At 48.4% G+C, this 20,149-nt stretch overlaps 1 protein-coding gene and 1 non-coding gene across 2 annotated transcripts; both read left to right on the forward strand.

Moving 5' to 3' along the window:
- The first annotated feature begins 15,341 nt into the window (after positions 1-15,341).
- Positions 15,342-18,312, forward strand: marcksl1a (MARCKS-like 1a). The gene is made up of 2 exons (XM_040199846.2): positions 15,342-15,736; positions 16,885-18,312. The coding sequence occupies exons 1-2, from the start codon at positions 15,647-15,649 to the stop codon at positions 17,431-17,433; spliced, it is 639 nt and encodes a 212-aa protein (XP_040055780.2). The 5' UTR covers positions 15,342-15,646; the 3' UTR covers positions 17,434-18,312.
- Positions 18,313-19,294: 982 nt separating this feature from the next.
- trnas-gcu (transfer RNA serine (anticodon GCU)) lies at positions 19,295-19,376 on the forward strand. Its single transcript has one exon. It is a non-coding gene; the product is annotated as a tRNA-Ser (tRNA).
- Positions 19,377-20,149: the final 773 nt, after the last annotated feature.

Below are 20,149 nucleotides of genomic sequence, written 5' to 3' on the forward strand. Positions count from 1 at the left end.
AGTACATGTAATGATTTCGCAATAGCTTACAATGATTCGTTTCCTCTGGTGATGTAATAATTTCAGTCCACTCACTGAGGTTTTGTTCTCATAGAGCGGCGGACTTCTCACCTTTAAACAGACGCTCAAGGTTCAGCGCCACCGCGAGCGGCATGTTTCTGTTGTTCCTCTCGGGCCTCGTCAACCGGGAATCCCGAAACCAAAAAAAGAATGCGCTTACGGCCGATCAGCGTAATTAGCACAACAAGTATCCTGTCGTCTGCTTTGTGCAAAGGAATCTCCACCCAGCGAGTCCCGGTCACTGATTCCCAGTCCTGGTGCAACAAAAAATGTTACTTTCTAACACAGGCGTGACAAAGAATGCGGTCAGGCATGCACATGCCTGCTGTGCAAATTGCCCCCTGCCCAAAAGTGGCGAATTGTTTGCACCACATTGTTATCGGCGTGTGTGCGTGTGCTATCTCCGCTTTTGCATGCGTGTGTAAACAGTATGTAAACTATAGCTTTTCATAGCTCAGATTCCTCAGGCTGTGCTTGTTTACAGATGGCAGATAGAGGTTCTCCTCCGGTCGTATTCCTCCATCCTGAGATGAGGCTGAAAGAATGCTGGGGATTAGATACCGGCAAAGGTTTTTGCCAGATGTTGACGCCAGTGAGGAGGGAATCAAAATGTCATTTTCTTGCTATTCATCTCCCACCAATGCATAAATGCTCTTTTATATATTGCTCGCTGTCTAGCTCCTCTTTCATACCACCACAAGGGAGGACGATAGCGTACTGGAGCTAAAGGGACTATGCAATGCAGTCCCACTTAGCAGTATAGTGAAGAAGATGATAAGAAGAGAGCAAAAGTATAATAAAGATTATTGAAACGTGTCAGAATACTGGAGAACACGGCTGAGGATTTTTCAAATCTAACTTTCAGTTTCACTTTACGTACAGAAAGAACGGCTTTACACGACACACATACATGAACATGGAAGACTGGGTGCTGGGTGAAAAAGTGAGGCGGAAACATGATCACAAAGACTTTAAATTAGATCCTATTTAGGGTTGTAAGTAAAGATGTCGAAACTGTTTAAAATCTTGGACCATTCAATGATATAAGTCTACTTTTGCCAAAAGTTCTTTTGAGTTACGCCATGCTCACTTCCCAGTTTTTTAGTCACCTAACAAAATCATTTTGTTGGATAAACCCAAACATGCCCCATCTCTCTAAGTGCTGCGCTACCCAGATAGAAGTTACATTCCTCCACAAGATGTAACGTCTCTGGTTTATTCATGACCTTCTTTCAAAGATACACGGGATAGCAACACCGCCCATCAGGCTATGGGTGAGAGTGTACAGGTCGCGTACAAGTCACCCCACAATTCACCAAACGTGTGACCCTGTAATAAGCAATTGTCTGACATCTTTTGCAGCTCAAAATTCTGTTGACTTTTGTGTTCCGTGTTGATCCCTCCGAGGCGTTGAGTGTGGAGCCTTCTCAGCGAGGCTTAGAGCGGAGCCTGAGGGGACTTTTGAGGAGGAAGGCAGTGTCGGAGCGCCCGTTTTCAGAGCTTATTAAAAGGATCACATTCCCTGCTGAAGACCCGAGGGGGGGGGGCTACTTCCTGTGGCCGTGCGGCAAGCACCAGACCCCTTAAAGACAATACCAAACAGATGGACTGGAAAGACTCTGGGGAATTGACTATTTCCTTTCTCCTCCCTGTATTAAGGTTTTTTTCATTTGTATTCTTGCCCACATTTCTGATTAACTTATTTCGGCTCATTTATTTTCTGTATCAGTCACTTTTTGTCCAACTTCCCTCTGTCTTTTCCTCGTTCTCCCCCAGTAAACCTCTGCCTGTATTTTCCTTTAAAGCTCACACCTCATTTCCTTTAAACCCGATCCAAGTCGATCTCATTCGTCGGCTCCTGCTCCGTTCAGGGGGAAAGCACTCGCTCGCAGATCTGGCATCTCCTTGCTCTCCGTGACTGCCCAGCTGCGGGACAGAGATGTCAGATCTCCGACTATGAAACATCTGGAGAATGTTAATGCAATCAGCGCGAATCAGAATTTCTCCCTACAGGGATCGAGGGAGGGAGAGACTGCAGGAACGGAGCAAAAAGACGGTGCCGGTGAGGCAACGCGAGAGGAAAAGCCTGCTGGTTTGTGTCCTCGAGATCTAAGCAGATGTGCTGTTGAAGAGCTGCCACATTCTTCTTTTTTCTCTCTCTCTCTCTCTCATTGTAGCCGGTGGTGTTTCATCTAAGTGTTCTGAGTGTGGAGTCTGAGAGATTGTAGAGCAGGAACTCGGGCGGTGAGAAAATGGGGCCCCGCTTTCACGGAGGAAATTAAAAACCTCCCTCCACCCCCCCGTGATGTGTGATCGCGCAGTAGATTCGATGTGTGAGTCCCCGAGTTCGGCGCGCCCGCTGAGCGAATGAACGTGAGAGAGTGAGCCATTTGCAATGGTAACCTTCGACCCCTCGGTCCGCCGCTGTCGTAACCCGTGCTTCCTCCCCTCTGTGTGGATGCGCGTTTGTTTGCGCGCACATGTGCGTTCATGGGGGAAATCAGACGTGTTTCCTGGCGAAGGGTCTCCTTGAGTCCCAGCGTAGGGAATGACTGGGAAAATAACGATAATGCAAGAGCAAAGAGTTCACTCTCTCTCTCTCTCTCTCTCTCAGCCTCTGACTGACCCAGATTCCTGTAACGCCTGAAGCCCCCCCCCCCACACACACACACACACACACGGCCATGGACAGAGCGGGGGCCCCCAGGCCTGCATGTGAGCCACACACTCCTCTCCCGCTACTCGTGCCTACTGGGTTTATCATTGTGGAACTGTCACTGAAGACCACTCCGTGTCCCCGGGTAACCATAACCACTGATGACATTCACACATGCCGCTGCAGGATGCTGCAGGCTCCACGTAATGTAAAGATGTTAACCTGTGCAGCCTGGCTTTATTTCTTTCAGACAAAAGTATCACATATAATGTTCAGAATGATATATATGTCTCAGCCACTGCTTGTTTTTCTTACTACAAAAAAAAACTAAAACTAGAGCTGAAAGGAAGGAAGGCAGACAAAAAGACGAATCAAGCCGAAGGGAAGGATGTGAAGGACAGGATGAGGTAAAGAAAGATACTGGAGGGAAGCTTGTAAAAGGTATTTATACCCTCCTGTTGGGCCGGCTAGAGGACAGACAAGGAGCCAGACTAACAAGCCTGCACAGCCAATATAGAGGCAGAGGAATAAAGCCAGCTGGCTCAACTAGACGGAATGCAATCAGAAGTAGAGATGGAGAGGCCGAGGGTGGCATTTTAGGATAGGCGAAGCCTCCGTGAGCCCAGCCAAAGCCAGACACCATGTAACGGGCGCTAGCAGCAAAGAGCAGGCCATGCCTGTCTAATGCAGTCTGGAGGGAGGGGGTGATATTTAACATGGGGAGTTTTTGTCGAGAATAATGAGGCTGGGGACTCGGGCAACAACCCAGAGCCCTATAAAATAACTAAAATCTTTATCGTTTAATTAGAACTATGGTTTGTTTTATTGGCACTGTTTAACTACTTTGCCCGGATCAAGTCTTTGCTTAAGGACAAGCCTTCGTGCTTCATGGACAAAATACTGCATGAAGAAAACCATCATTGAGGCCGCGGGTTGGCCGATTTCTTAAAAGGGAATTTCTGGTGGAAAAACGTTTTTGTGTTGAATAATCTGAATGACAGAATAATTGCAACAAGACCAGCATACTGGCTATGTGAAAAATAAGCTGCCTGTGCCTTCACAACAGTCAACAATTTAGACCGGACACCAACCATAAGTATACTTTTAGCATTAATACATGTTCATTTCAGTTTGCCCAACTCCAGTATACCTGTCCATATCCACATATTCACTTATGTGCATTGAGATCATTATTCTTTTATTAGCTGATTTAATGTGATCAGTGTGAGATCTGCTGTTTATCGCCTCTTGTCGCCAAGGCTTATTTATTGTATTTAGAACGTATGAAGGTTAAAAATGAGAAAAGAGAAGAAGATGGTGTTTCAAATGTATCTCCATTAGTGTGGACGCGGCTTGACGGAGCCCAGAGGGTGCGCGGGGTCAAACTATCACCTTTCTGCCCCCGAGTGCTCCCACAGCTGCCACCTCCATCCCGAGCAATTAGTGTCAAAAGGCCCCTGCTACATATTACACACACTCTCTACCACTTTTTCTGCTCCTCTCAGTCACACACACACACACACATCGAACACATTCGAACACGTTCGAGAGGGGTTGGTGTGTCTTTCCAAACTTTTCCTCCTCGTGGTGTGTCGGCACAAGGCCCTTAACCTAGTTCCATGAAAGCATCCCGACCCGGTCAGGTTGAAGGTGCAAGCCAGGGGCCAGGGGCAAACATGGAGCATTTGATTTGGTGGCCTTGCTTGATGAAATTCAGCACTTCCGTCTGCTCGATGACATTATCGTCAACGCCCCGTTTCTTAGATAGAGACGACGAGGTGTGGTAAGACTTGACTGATGCGCAGAGGCCAATCGCCATGAGCCATGAGCGATAATCAGCTTACAAGTTCTCCACAGCTCATGAGGGGCTGGATGGAGGGTCGGGTGGTAAAACCACGATGCATTATGAAATAAAGAGCTCAAGGCGAGACCCTAACAGAGTAATGTTATTGAGTTATCCCATAACTGGCTCAGCCAAATCCGCCTGCTGCACTTTGCTTAATGTACAGCAGCTGGTGGCAGCCGAGAGCCTGTGGCAGCCATGATGGATGTGATGTCATATCGCAACTCCCGCCCACCCTGACCTCCCGTGATTCCTCATCTGCTGCCGGCTCCAGGAGGGGCGAGTGGTGAGTGCTATGCAGTCTGGACATCGTCCATTGAAAAAAAAAAAAACGGTAAAGAGAACACGCCGCAGCTGTTATAGGAAAAATCATATCCATCGCTTCAGGTACTCGGAACATCCTAAATATTTTTGAGCCTCGACAAGGCGGACGTCTGTCCCGCAATCTCTGTCCCTGAGAATTACGTCCAAAGTGAACGTCCCCCAAAATGTATGTTCAGCTCTAATAATCTTTCCCCAACTTTTACCAAAATCTTTGGGCTGAAGTCAAATTTGCCAATTTTGGATGTCAGAGATATGGTTCAAGTATATTCAATTCTCGCCGATGTTGCAAAATCTGTTCTTCCAACGAGGCGTGGTCGGAGGTAAGCAATAACCAGAGTTACACTTTAGCTGTGGTAGCTATACCATTTCAAAAAGTCCTTGTTCTCTTTGCTGATATTGCAAACTAGTGAAAATGAAAAAGCAAACCATGTGTGAGTTTATTCTGGGGGCAGATGTTGTTCAGTGCTTTTGGATGATTCAGACAGTCAGGCTGTGCGAGGCGGCTCGGGGCCACCAAAGGCCGCCAGGGAGGATATGGCCGGCGCAGTGCGGGGCCTCCAGACGCGGAGCTGCCAAGAGCAAACACGTATACTGGTAGTAGCCTCGTATCGACCTAATGTCAACAGAAAATGAATAATTCTGCTCTGATGAATTTTCAGTAGACCGAGACAGCGAGAGAAAGAGAATGTTTAATGGGACGTGTGAGCGGACAGGGGTGTCCTTGAGACACTTACCGTGAGCACTGATCGGCCTTCTACATAAAAGTTGCGTTCTGGGTAACTGGGTAAGGACAGAAATGCGTGCAATAAAAAAGGCGATATCTCATGTTTTGCCGCACCCTTTTCAAACATTTTTTTTTGACATTTGATATGACGTTGATGGAATTGTACAGTGCGTACACTACATATGCAGCGGAGCACGGCGAGGTAAACGCGTTGACTCCATCTCGCAGCCTTTTATTTCATTCTCTGCGGTCATTTTCTCGCCGGCTGCAGGCAGCTGATTCCTCGGGTTAAATCTTGTCCATTCATGTGATGCCCGCAACGCCAAATTGATTCTATCACTGTTGCCATGGCATTGTCATGGCATCCACTTAGATCCCTGCCAATGATGCCGCTCCTCAGTCAACAGGGAGAGTGAGAGGAAAGCAATATTAGGGCAGCAGGTGGCCGCAAGGGGAAGATGTGAAGTCAGAAATAATGGAGGGAGATTTACACTGAATGACAAGGCGAGAGTCAATATTTGATGTGCTTTCACCATTGAACCGTTTTTAATAATGAAGGGCACTGGCGAGTGTTAGCAGTCACTGAGGGCTTTACACAGATCCAGCTCTGTTCACAGACTCCACTGTCCCCTCTTCGCTCCTGGCTGCGGGGCTACGAGAGACGAGATGCACAGCAGGTACATGGTTTATTAATGGATATGACTCTATTTTAGGACTCGACGTGATGAACGTTTGCCTGAAAGAGGAAAATTTGTACCGATCACACTTGATCTTTTCATGGCTTTACCATTCTGTCATCCTTCATCCTTTTCACAACGCAAAAATATGCAGAGAAAATGCACATATGTACATACATATATGCATATATATCTCATAGCTAAATGTTGTGTAACATCTCCCTCGCTCTTTCTCTGCCAGCCTTAATCACTGTATCCCTCTTCCTCCGTTTCCTCTTTCTGTCTTGTTTTTGTTTCACTCTCTCACACTCTAACACACACATAAAACGTGGATTCATGCGCATGCATATTTCACTGTGCCCTGACAGAAGCGCACCACTCTATCTTCCCCTCAGACTTGGAGCTACAAGATTAATCCATTTGCAAGGCAGCAGAGGGAATCGAGGAGCCACCACAGGGACAAACATGGGGAGGAAGAAAAGGGGAAAGAGGGGGAGCAAGTTGTGGAGTTGTGATGTGTCATTTTCTGTAATTTAACAAAGACTGTATCTTTAACACTGGCGGTGACAATAAGGCAGACAAAGAAGTCAAGTACCCTGATCTTACCAACCACAGTTGGGTGTGTGTGTGCGCAAAAAACGAATCCCCCACATCTGTAACAAAGCAGTGGATGAGATGGGACATGTAATGGCGTAAGCTGACGGAAGAATGCTAAGGGGGTTAAGAGAAGGAATGTGCCTCACGTCAGCCGGGGAGAGCTGACTTAACCTCTCCGAGGATGCATCTGAGCCTGTAAGACAAATGGAGGACGCGTCGCTCTCGCTGATTCCATTCTGGGAGCGATTTTGCCTCTGACAGTGAATCGACGAAAAGGAAAGCTGCCTGTTTGCAAACCTTCACAGCACCACAGATACCGGCGGTCAAACACAGTCTGTTCTGAAATGCGACGTCACTCGGCCTGGCTTCCATCCCCACCGTGCCATTGCTGTCTTCGCCGGCTGTGAAATTGCTGGAGAGGGCCGAGCCAAAGCAAAAGATGGGTATCTTTCTCCAGGCCCCCCCCCCTCGCTCTCTCTGTCTCATCTTTTATGCCCTTCTGAAAGGTGTCTCTTGCTGTTGAGCTTCTCCACCTGCCAGTGAACAGCTGCTCGGTCGGACAGCCCATATTACTCATCACCGACTCTTAGCGGATATGAAAAATCTGTCCGTTTCCCTCTTCTCTATTTGGAGTTACAAGGCCCTACATCAGGAGCTACAGTCCCTCGCCCCCGAACTCTCTCGCCCCGTATAAGGCGGTAGAGTCTGTGGTTGGACATGGAAGGAAGGTGATGGGTCTACAGGACGTAAGACACACGCCAAGCAGTTGGAGTCGCTGATTCACTGCGATGTGTATATGCGTTCTGCCGTGACTGCAGAGGCATTCAGCTCGTCAGGCTTTATCTCCGCCTGTATGGCCCGGCTATTTACTGCCCTGAAACAACCTCTTGTGTGTGTGACATGCTCATCGATCAAGCCCGAGACTGCGTCCTTGGACAACCTTGAGTGTGTGAGTGTGTGTGTGTGTGTGTGTGTGTTGGGCGGAGGATTGTTGAGTCGACTCCGAGGCGAGCAGGACCCTTTGAACGTCTGAGGTGTTTGATGATAAGCTGACAACAAGACAGTCGGAGCGACTGCCCGTTAATTACCTCGGATAACCCTTTCCTTGAGGAGACTGAGGTCGCTCGGCCCATTAGGAGGACCACGTTCCTGCGCCCGGGCATACTTTCCCCATGACAGTCACATAAATCTCCCTTAAAGAATCCTCCGAATGTTCCGCAGAGAGAGTAAAAAAAACGACAGCCCTTTTAAATGCCCCGTTTATTAGCTTGCCGTATATTTTATCCTAACAGTCTGAGGTTGTTGAAGATTCTGGCAGTTCCTCTGAACTTCTACTTTTTCCCCAAGCTCTCCGACAGCTGGAATCCAGTAGGCATTATGGTCTGGTTTGTCTCCATACTTTCAAATACTGAGAGAAAATCGGACACCACTGGAATGTTTCAGGAATGAGCCCCTTTTGGGAAAATTCCCAATGGAAAAGGAACCGCTCCGTAACCAGCCACATTCACCGTGCGCTACAAAATTATGACACCAAATAGTCTTGATAGTTCAACAGTCTTTGCTTACCGTAATACACTCGCCATGGCCCCCGAGGCTCGCCAGCAGGCGCGTCGCTCCGGCCCACTCCCTGTGACACAGGTAATGTGCTTCTGTTCCACATCCATGGGCTCAATAAAAAAAACAACTGACCATCTCATCAAATTGCGGCCTCCTACATATGTCAGAACCATTGTCGTTGGGTTAAAGCCGATTAAAATCCGCACTGGCCTGAAAGGTGCGTGATCGGCTTACATGTTGGGTATTTGCGGATGCTGCGCAAGACCGTCGGAAACAACCTGATTGTATGGTGGCAAACCCGCTGCCCTACGCCAAGGGATGCCCTTGAGCCCGATACCGTCAACGCAGCGTCCCTCTCCGATGGTGTGAGCCGCATCGTGCGCAGATACTGAAGGTCTCCTAACCCCTGCCCTCCGGTCCCAGCTCATCACGGACCCATGATAACCTTGTTTGTAAGCCCCGACAGAGGGAGACTCTTCCTTCGCGTGACTTTTCTCCCTCTGCAACTGACAAATGGCTTTCTTCTCCCCTTGTCTTAGCAGGTGTCTTTCATACTGTTCCTGTCGGCGGGAGATATATGCATCCCGTTTTGGTTTTAACGTATCTCTCTGCCAGGGCGGTATCTCCCTGCGCTGACAGGGAGTGAATGTTTACAGAGAATAATACGGCCAGTAACCGTAAATCTCGGCTTGCTGATGGGACACAAAGCGTAAATAACTGCCCCGTGGCACCAACATCCTCACCTCAGTACACCCCCCTCTGTGTCAACCAATCAATCCCTGGCCAATCACTTGCATCCCTCTTGGGTCGTTGCGTATGGCGGGTAACAAGGGGCGAACCGGTGGGCTAGCGGGAGATTATTGCAGGCTCAACTGGGCAGGTTGGTCGAGCTCGAATCGATCCAGGGGAGCTTCTCTCAGCAGACCGGTGAAGATGAGGTCAGTGCTGCCCTGCAAACACAGTCGGTCAATTCAGGATCTATTCAAGCACAAATTAAACAGAGGGCAGCATCTATGGTTCACTGATGCAGAGAAACAAAAACATTTTCATTTAAGGGTTAATAATAAGACTATTGTAGAACTTACACATAAATATGTACAATGTCAAATAGGGATTTGGGACAAACCTGCACTTGACCGCTCATTGGCCTTTGCAGACCAGCAGAGAGATTATTGTAGCTGTAGCAGCGCTTTCTAATCTCCACTGATCGAACAATACAAATATGTGGATTTCACTCCAACAGACAGCACATCAGATTATGGAGGAGGAAAAAGCTTTGGCCTCAGTTTAAAGGTGACTTTCTACATTTCAAATGAACACGTGGCACTCAAGTCTCTGTTATGCCACTTTTCAGCAAAGAATATCTCTCAATAACCCAGACTCAACACCTCACCCTCCTGAATTATTTAATAACTGCTGCTTCAGTAGCAGCTGTTTTTTTGTTTTTTTGATAAACTGGAGAAGGACAAGAAAGGGAATTCGGAGGCAAGCAATTGAAGGGTCGGGTTACAAATCGTTCACTCACCAACAAGCGCAACAAGCTGCAATGGCGCTCCATGCTGGGAGAATGGGGGGGGGGGGGGGGGGGGAACTGGAAAACTTGAACAAAATCACAGCCGAAGAATGAGCCGCGCAAAAGCTGTGCAAACCACGCAAAACTGACTGAGTTAAGTCGAGAGGGAAGGGCATCCCTCAGCGGGAGGACCTGCACCCTTTGGCGAACATCCATCTCTCATGTACCCTTGACTCTGTGCTCGCAGACCCACGTGCGCCGCCAGGAAATTACAAATGATGACATGAATGTAATTGTTGTACTAGAAGTCTAACCCTATTAAAAATTGGCACGTAATTTGTGATTCGAAAGCAATTCAGTGTAATCAAATAGGGTGGGATCAGGAGTCAACAACACGCTACTTTTTTCAGCACAAAAAGAGGTGTAGAGTCAATGAATCCGTCCCACACAGGCCTCATTAAAACACAATGGCGCAGTATCGACTCTGCCCTCCATTCTCTTGTGTGTTTGCATGTGTGTCTTTGCAAAGGGGGGGTTGTGGTGCATTGTCTCAAGAGGACAAGGGCTCGGTAAATAAGTCAGCGTTCGACTTCTCCGACAGCTGGGACGAGCGTGGCCGTAGCTTAAGCCGTGGTCTTAAGAACCAGACAGACACACAGCGAGAGGCACTCTGACACATTTGCAGGAGAGGGGGGGGGGGAAAAAACAACCTCACCACAACAGCTCATTCAGCAACAGCCTGAGCAATCTGTGTGGTCAAATTAGTGATGTTTCGGCAACGGCTTCACTGCCGTCACACAGGAGAATACACAGATGAATACACTGCCATTTGCAAATTATGATCTCTATTCATTTCCCGGGTTAGTTTGATGTGGCGGGGGAACAACAGCGGGACCTCTGTGACATTAAGCTCATTATGTCTAGACGGAGCAGAACTCCTATTCTTCCCAGTTCCACTCCTGGATGAGATTACAGTGCCATCTTTTATTCCAAAAGGGCCGGGATGTTGCGATCTGATGTCTGAGTCATGTGTACGGGCTTTTCGGATAAGCATCAAAGCTCTCTCTCTCTCTTTCTCTTTTCTCTGTCTCAGGACCCTGCCCCCCACCCCGGCCCACGCCGGACCGCCCGCCGAGGCACGGCGGGGCTGCCGGGTCATACTTAACACCAGCCACAGCCTCTCCCCTCTTCTTCGCTCTGCTCCCATCCCCCAACCCACCCTCAAATCTGCATTACAATGAAGGCGGTATGGTGGAGGAGTAGGGGGGGGGTACGAGGAGCCGGGGGTGGGGGGGCAGAAACTGACGGGGGCTCAGAGAGAGTGATGATCTCACAGATTGGCCAAACGAAAGCCTCGGCAAGCAGACAATCCCGAGCTGAGTTAATGAGTCTCTGTGCGTGTGTGTGTGTGTGTGTGTGTGTGTGTGTGTGTGTGTGTGTGTCTGCGTGCAGCAGCAGTGGTGGTGGGGAGGAAGGAATTTGCATGTGGCTGCACGCAAGTGTTTGTTGTAGTATATGTGTCTTTGTGTGTACCAAACAAACGGCACTTGTGCTGCCAGCTATTCCGAGCAGCAGGGGAGATCGCTCGGCCTCGTCCTCCGATATGCAGGAATGCAAAAGCTGTCACGAATTACGGCCCATTATGCCCCGTCGGCCTGGAGTGTGTCGTGCTAAATTTAAACGAATTCCCCGGGGATGATTGATTTTTTTGACCCTTGACGGGGCATCTGACATTCTGTGATTTTTATCTCTTGACAGCCGTGTTTGTGTTGGGTTCAGTCATTCGGAGGATCTGTACCACTCGGACCCTGAACCAGGCCAAGGACAAGAAAAAAAAATGTTCTTTTACATTTTGGTTTATGTTGTTTTAAGCAAACAAAATAGCCGGCTCGCTAGTCAGTTTTTGTCTTTTTCATGAGCCGAGCTGAGCGCTCCCGGGCTCCTGCGTCATTTAGCGCACAGATTGTCTGCTCATGAGAGGGAGATGATTTTGCAGGTCTGTGCGTTTGCTTTCCCTTTCGGAGCCCAACGCTCGGTGTGTCTCCCAACGTGGGAGGAAGAGAGCAGACAGAGAAAACGCGTGGGAGGGATGAAGAGCGAGAGCCGGGGCCGCGATAACGATGAATGATATGATGGCACACTGACCTAGTAACGCCGCAGTGCCGCTGGCAGCGGGGATGAGCCTCCTCACTACTGTACGGCCCTGTCAGACACACACACACACACACACACTCTGCCCGGCCTCGTGCACTCTCCCTCTGCTTCGCCCATCAGCGCGTTCTGTGACTGCGAAGCCCCTCAAAATCTCCTTTCGCTCGTCTCGCCGTCTGTTTCCATCCCTCGTTGCCTTCCCACCTGGCTGGGTGGATTTCCCCGTGAATGCTCACGCTCCGATGGCAAGGAAAAGAGCACATGGAGAGGCAACGCTGGGGGGGGAAAAAAATAATTTATGCTGAGGAAAGAAGAAGATGGAGTCTGTGCGGGAGATGGTGGAGGGTATAGGTGAAATGGAAACCACGCTCCGTCTCTCTGCAGTCTGCAGAGTTTGAGGGGCCTCGGTTGTAAAGATTGTGGGGGTTAAAAGTCCTCTGAAGTGAACAAGCCAGACGCGATAAGGCAAACAAAAACAATCCCCTTCCACTGGTTTCCAAGCTAAACCGCTTCAGCCAGAGACCTGGCTGGAAGCAGCAGTTGCCATGGCAACCGTGGCACGTCTGCACGCACGCAGATATGTAGGGAGGGAGTGTGTCGCGTCATGTCTGCCACCTTAGGCACTGTGAGGCGGGGGGGGGCGTTGATTCTACCAGCATCAAAATGATGGCTGTTTTTGTCGGCTTCAACGAGTCCAACATGCAGGCTCTGCTCAACATTGCTGCCGTCCTTTCTTCTTCCTCCTCCTCCTCTTCCTCGTTTTTTGCCAGAGCCCGACGGACAGGCTGCTTCTGCGGAAGCCATGCCTAGCGCTCTGTTTGCCTGCTGGCGAGGGCCTTTTTAACAGTCAATATGCCAGTTGATTGAATTAATTAGCATTACAAAGAGCTTTCTTTTAAGTCTACGCACCCTTATCCCGAGTGAAGAGGCCTCTGCACCTGATTCTCCTTGTAATTAGGTGCTTGGCAATGCAAATATTGTAATTCAGTAATTCAGACAAAAGCACATGTTTGCTTGGATACCACGCTTGTATTCACATGTTTTGAAACTGTAATACTGACAATAATAATCATTTACAGCGATATTTCTTATCGTACACGGAATAGCATAATGCATTTGATTTTGGGCTCAACTGATGAACCAGATTTATAGTAGTGTGTCACCATAAAAAACACAAAGGACACAAGCTGCACTCTTGTTTTTGGGATTGTAATAACTGAGTAAGTGGAGAAACCAGGGAAATGACATATTCATCCCGCTCATATGCAGAGGTAATGAGTTCAAGGTGACTGTTGATGAAGAACTTTTCTCTTCTCCCTCAAGGAAAAGGACCCCCAGAGACATGTTTTTCAGATCGTTCTCCCTCGCTCCACTTCTCCTCCCTCCCGCTGTTTTTACCCCCCTCTTTGTACTTGTGATGCTCATCAGTTTTCTTGCAGGGGCAGAAAGAGAAGAACAATGAAGGCTTTAAGCAGGATTTGAGAGCTCATCCTGTGTCAGGGCATGAAAAGTGGCCAATCGCACAGACAGGGGCATTGACCAGAGGAGAAGTGCCATGTTATTAAAAGTGAGAGAAATAAGTAGGCAGGTCGAGAACAGAGAAAGTCCTCCTCAATGAAATTAGGCGTTGTCATCACCTCGGTACGTGCAACACGAGTGTGTGTTTGATGGCTTGCCGACGCCGTCTAAGGGAAACAAATTGTAACGCTAAAGCTCGTCAATGAAAGTGCATCATCTCGCTGTTTCCGGTCTGCATGATAAGCTAAGCTAGTCGTTTAGCGTACAAAGACGAGGTCCTCTCAACCTTTTCATATTTACAGAACAATAAACAATAAAACAAAACTTTGCCTCCACTGAGTTGTATACAAACAATATGGGCCACAGATGTTACACAAGTAAGATAGTTTCTATTCCTGATTTGAACTTCGAAATAAGGTGTTTTTGTCATTTTTTCAGTTATATTTACTTTCAAGGAAGATTTTTATATGCATTTTGGTTGTCTGAAATACTAATGGAAATCCAATCTGATCTAAAACGTATCCACATTTATAAAGATATCACTGAAGTCTACGATGAATGCCTGACGAAATGAGGAAAAACCAAGTCTCCTCATAGTGGGTCGGTTGCCCTGCTGTGAAAATATCTCTTTCTTCTGCTCATCAAACCAGGATCATCCCTTTGAAATGGGACAAGCTCAATATACGGACCTCATCAGAACGAGGACGGCCCACATCACAGAGAAGCTCAGCCGGATGCAGCCCGTTCTCGGGGCATGCCCCGGCTGTGACGAGTGAGCGTGCGAGGTCGCCCTCTGCTCCATCGGTCCGGTGGAAACGGTTACAGAGAGAGAGATGTGGAGCTATAAGTGCCTCAAAGTAAAGTTTAATGGGGTCCCATAAAGATGAAAAGAGAGGCATTTTGTCGAGACGGGTTCGTCCGGGATACAAATGAGGGTCTGGGGAAATGGGAAAAAGGGGATAACTTGGTTAAAGCGCCACAACTAATAACAACAATTCGCAAACGAGGCCTATTTCTCAGCCTAAAACACAGTGATCCCCCTGACCTCTCCGGGGGTTGCAGGAGGAAAGCAAGAAAGAAAAAGAAGAAGAAGAAGAAAAAACGCTGCGTCATTTCTGCGGTTGTGGTGATTCGCTCGTCTGGCCGGGGGACCTCATTACGGGCTGACGGGCTGATTCAATGCCTCCCTGTCTGGTGTGACAAAGCGGGCCCGGTGCCTTCTCAGGGTCTCCGCCGAGTGCACGGCGTTATGCAACCCGTTTACTCTCGGAGAGCACGGGCCCGTCACTCAGAAATCCAGGGTGGAGGCCACCAGTGGACTCTTTGGTGCTTTTCAAAGCATTTTCTGCAGCAACAACAACAACAACAACAACAAAAAAATCTGATCGTCGAAATCATCTGTAGGTTTTTCTTTGAAACCGTAAAGAAGTTACCGCCTAGGTACACACAGCGAGGGGAGTCTGAAGATCCTGAGGTTTAGGAACCAACTGTCTGATGATACGGTGTTTTTCTCACTACCACATGCGAAGCATGAATCATATGATTTATGCCATCGTGTCTCCGTCGTACGTTTCGACATGTCGTCAGTGAGCTGATGAACAAAGTTAAAAAAAAAAAAGTTGCCAGACATGCGGGACAGCAGGCCGCTGCAGTGACAGAGAGGGAGGGGCGCAGAGGGAGTCCTCCGACAGCCGATTGGACGAAACCCGGCGGCCGCGCCCACAGGAGGAGACTCCCGTCGGGTTCGAGGCGCGGTAGAAATACTCACAGCCTCATCGGCGACCTCCTTTAATTTGAGCTCAGCCACCGTGGGGTCCGCACGCACCGAAGAAGGGGGATCTTCTCATTTGCAGACCAAGCCAAGGGACAGAGGGACATCCGGGCGGATTTTTTTCATTTCTTTGGGCAAAACCTTCCCCATCCCGGCGCTGGATTTTTAAACCGCTTACACCTCGAGGTTTTTTCTTTTTCGATTTTTCTTTTTTTTTGTGTGTGTGTGTGTGTATTCCCGGCAACCTCGTAGAGAATGGGAGCCCCGTTGTCCAAGGGAGGAGTAGCTGCTGAGGGGAAAGCCGCCGCCGCCGCGGACCCCGCCGCCGCCAAAGCCAACGGCCAGGTGAGTTAAAAGTTAACGGCCCGCACGTGCTCCGAACCAGCGGGGAGCCACATGGCACCCGACGCCCACCGGCGAGCATCGGGGGGCACGGCGAGGTGAACCCCCAGCTGTTGCTCCACCAAGCTGCGGGCACGGAGCGGAACGCCACCCCCCACCCCCACCCCCCCACAGCTCCCCATTCCTGCGCGATCCCGCGTGGCTACACAATGAATGAGTGAAATAATGTGCGAGGGTTCTTAAAAAAAATGCGGGTGAGAGGCGATGCGCGTCCTCGCTCGGCGCGCACCAGAACCGCCGGTGCCCGTGTGGTGGTGTGGTGTGTGGTGGGGGGGTTGGGGGAGCAAAGTTACCCGCACAATTCGATGCATAAACCCGACCGATTGTGTTCCGAACGTGTTCTCTCTCATGAGTTGTGCGCGATCGCTCTCCACGTCGAACAAAACGCGAGAAGCTGCAGCGATGCAAATCCGCGCTGCTGTGGAGGCGCGGTTTTTTTTTTTAAATGTATTCGCAAACAAAGCAAGAGGGTTTCACTAAACTCCAACGCCTCCTGCATAGTGTCTGGTTGTTCGACTACTATCGATAAGGAATGTTTAGTTTATTTGATTAAACGCAGATCAGACTGCTTTATCCAATAAAGTCGGGGGCGCTGATGTTGGACGGGGGGGGGGGTCCACATTATGATTATAGTCGATTAATTGAATAAAACTCTTTTGGCCGACGTGTGCCGGTTGTTCTCTGCGGAGCAGCGACGGCTGATGGACGGAAGCAGCAGCTTTTGTGGGGATTCCTTTGTTCCCCAACTTGCCGGCAGCGTCGAGGTTTTGAATGCAGCACTACTGCCCCCGCGTGTCTGCTTGGTGGTATTGCAAACAGCTGTTCACCCCCCCCCCCCCCACACACGCGCACACGCCGCCACTCGTTTCAGGGCGCGCAGCTTCGCTCAAGTATAAAATGGGATTAACTATTGGGAGTAACTAGGCTAATCGGTCAGATGCCTCCTAGATGTATTTGGAACGCTTTGGGCGTTTTGGTCCAGTTCGTCCATCTGTTCACCCACACGCCCTCGTTTGTGGAGGCAACGTTGTTATTTCGCGCCCCGTTCGAGCGGTGACGTTGGCGGCTGACGAGTTCTCTTCTCTTTGCAGGAAAACGGCCACGTCAAAACCAACGGCGACGTGTCGGCCAAGCCCGACGGGGAAGCCGCCGCCGATGGAAACGGGACGGCCGAACCAGCCAAGGAGGGCGAGAACGGCACCGGCGACGCCATCGAGCCGGCCCCGGCGGCCGAGGGCGAGGCCGCCACGCCAGAGGGCGCCAAGGAGGGCAAGAAGAAGAAGAAGTTCTCCCTGAAGAACTCCTTCAACTTCAAGGGCATCTCGCTGAAGAAGAACGCCAAGAAGGTCAGCGAGGAGGCGGCCTCCCCGACAGCCGAGGACAAGCCCGAGGAGAACGGCCACGCGGCCAAGGAAGCCAAAGAGGAGACGCCGGCCGCAGAGGCCAAAGGGGAGGAAGAAGAGGAGGAGGCCGCCGCAGCCGCCGAGGCTGCACCCGAAGCAGAGGCCAAGGAGGATGCGATCCCGGCGACTGACGCCGCACCCGTCGAGGAGGAGGCAGCAGCAGCAGCAGCAGCAGCCGCCGCCGCCGCCCCCGTCGAGGATACGACACCCGCGGCTGCCGAGGTCGAGGCGGAGTGACTTCACCTCCCCCTTTCCCAGCCCCCCTCCCCTCCCCCTTCCACTCCCTCGCCGTGGCACCTGAACTGATTTTCCAAGATTAAAGTATATAAATATATATATGAGAGACGCGTGCCACGTTCTTAAAGAGTTAAAAGTTATAAAACAAAACTAGGAAAGAAGACAAAGGATATATCACGTCTGCTGATTCAACCACCAGTTCACTGCCTTTTTTATTAGTTATTTTTTTCGACAGACGGAACCTCCCCGAGCCCCCTCGTGATCAAGGCGTCGGCGTGTGTCGCCCCCCCTCGTGGAACACACGGGGGCCGGCGTGTGTGGCGAAAGGTAAATGCATCGGATGTGGAACGAATCAGGAATACTGACTTATTTTCCCAGTTCACGGAGAAGCATCCTTTTTTTTAACAGCGTGGCAGCCCTATAACATTTTTATTTTTTTGGGGTGGAGGGGTCTAAAATTGTCACCGTAAGGGGCAGAGCATCCCCTTCACCCAAAATGACTGTTATATGGACATTTTATTCATTCATTTTAGAATTCTACATTCCCCCCTCCCCCCCAAATTTCAAGTATTTTGTCATGTATAGAAAAGTGAAAAATCAAGGAGGGGAGGTGGAAAATGAGCAATGTCTTTCTTCATGCGTTTCAATTCTTTTTCTTCTGCTTCAAACACATTCAAGCTTCATGAGTATTGCAGCGTTCGCATTTCAGAGTTTATGATGCAAGGGTTGTGTACAAAATGTGAGCTTTTTATCTGCAAAACCGTCTCTGTACATATGTTTTGGCCAATATTTTTGGTTCTCTTTATTTTGCTATTGTTTGAGGATGTTAATGGTTTTATTGTAACTTTTAATAAGGGTAAATAAATGTTCGATCCCCTCTGTCTGTGTTTTGCCTTTTTCATTCGCAACGGAAGACTATGTGGTCGCGTCAGTTATTCCAGCCTTGTGCATGTGCAAACATTCAGTTAAGTGCACATTAATAAAATAACATGCACCAGGGTTAGCCAATATGCAATTTTTCACTGGCAGTCGCCAATGTTACAAGAATAACTTACAAAGAAGATACGCTTGTACAATGCGTCCACAGAAATGTGATAATAAAACTGAACTGTCATTAAGTAACGTGCAACACATGAGGCTCTCAAAGTCAACCCACACTAAAATAAAATGTGGGATGATTGAACCCAGACTTGAGTGCGGTTATATTCTAGTGTTAACACAAACCATTTCTTTAAACTGACTGATGGAGATTGTGGTGCACATTGTACTGAAAATGCTGACTGAAAGCACTTTTTCTTGAGTGGGATGATGCAATGCCCTCTTGTGAGCCGATATCCAGTTCTAAATGCATTAAATATCCTAATTCTGAAAATCAAGGAATTGACTGTTGCTTGGTAACTCCAAGCGGGCTTGAAGCATTAGAGCACGTGAACCACTTGCTGAGTCATACCTGACTGGTGCTCTGCATATAACACTCCTGTATATACCTGCACAAATACTGTCTTGTAATAACATTTCATTATCAATTTCTAACCTTTTAGATATTCATTAGCTTCAAGACTATCCTTTTAGCACATTATGCGCACATCTCATTGCATAATTTTACACTACTTACATTTTAATCCAAATAGTCGAATGTGCAGGTCTACAGTTGGTCTCTGGCTCCCTGTTGAGGACAGAAATATGTTTGGTTCGCGAGTCACGTTGTTGTCAATAGACATTAATGTCGCTTCACACGTTGCTCGTGTTCGGCTGTTAAAAAGTATTCCTTTCCCCAGGAGACGTTGGTGGATCTGCGTAGAGTGTATCCGTGACACACATTCTGGTACTTGTCAATCTACACGAGGTAAGCGCAACGTGAGACGAGGTGGCCGAGTGGTTAAGGCGATGGACTGCTAATCCATTGTGCTCTGCACGCGTGGGTTCGAATCCCATCCTCGTCGGATATTTTCACGTAAACACGTAAAACATTTATTTCTGTCTTTGATGTAACAAGGAGCAGACAATACAGCAAGCAACTACCTTGCGTCAGTTTTCCTGCACTGCCCCAACACGTGCAGCCTTCATCAATGCGGTCAGGTCGCGTGCACAGGTTGATATTTACCACTTACCTTGATGAATGATAAACAACTCTTCCTTGTGACATGGAAGATGACATATTCCCCAACATGTTTATAGATGTACAGACGTATTAAATGCTTCCATCTGGTGGTCACAGAATATAATGAACTTCTTTTTCAGTCGGACCTTTGTTTGACGGCGTTCTGTGAGGAATAAGTGTATTACATCCAACAAAACAAGGTTCGAAAAGTAAAAACAGGTAAGGGTATAAATGTTTGAACCAATATATATTTATTTTAGGTATTTTAGTAGGTCAAAAATGTTTTGGAGAAAAAGTGAAAACATAATGGAAGGATAATAAAGAACATGAAAGTTAGAAAAATGTTATGAAATAAAGGGCCAAAGATGTGATGAAAAAAAGGATAAAAATATTAGCTCAAAATATGTCAGGGAAAAAATATGAGAAAGAAAAATAATGTGGCAAAAAATGTTCTTGCAGATTTCAAAATATGTCATTTAAAAAAAGTCAAATAATATTTCGTCAAAATGTTTTCAGAAAAACGTCAAAACATGTTGGGTAAGAAAATGTCTTCGGAAAAATAGGCAAACGATATATTTGTGCGTGTGTGTGTGTGTGTGTGTGTGTGCGCGCGCT

This window comes from Gasterosteus aculeatus, chromosome 15, assembly GCF_964276395.1.
Source record: "Gasterosteus aculeatus chromosome 15, fGasAcu3.hap1.1, whole genome shotgun sequence".
In the NCBI taxonomy this organism is placed as follows: domain Eukaryota; kingdom Metazoa; phylum Chordata; class Actinopteri; order Perciformes; family Gasterosteidae; genus Gasterosteus; species Gasterosteus aculeatus.

Excerpts from the sequence above, each read along its gene's own strand:
- marcksl1a (XM_040199846.2), top strand. The coding sequence starts at position 15,647 with ATGGGAGCCCCGTTGTCCAAGGGAGGAGTAGCTGCTGAGGGGAAAGCC. Across the intron at positions 15,737-16,884 it reads CCGCCAAAGCCAACGGCCAG|GAAAACGGCCACGTCAAAAC; the intron begins GTGAGTTAAAAG and ends TTCTCTTTGCAG.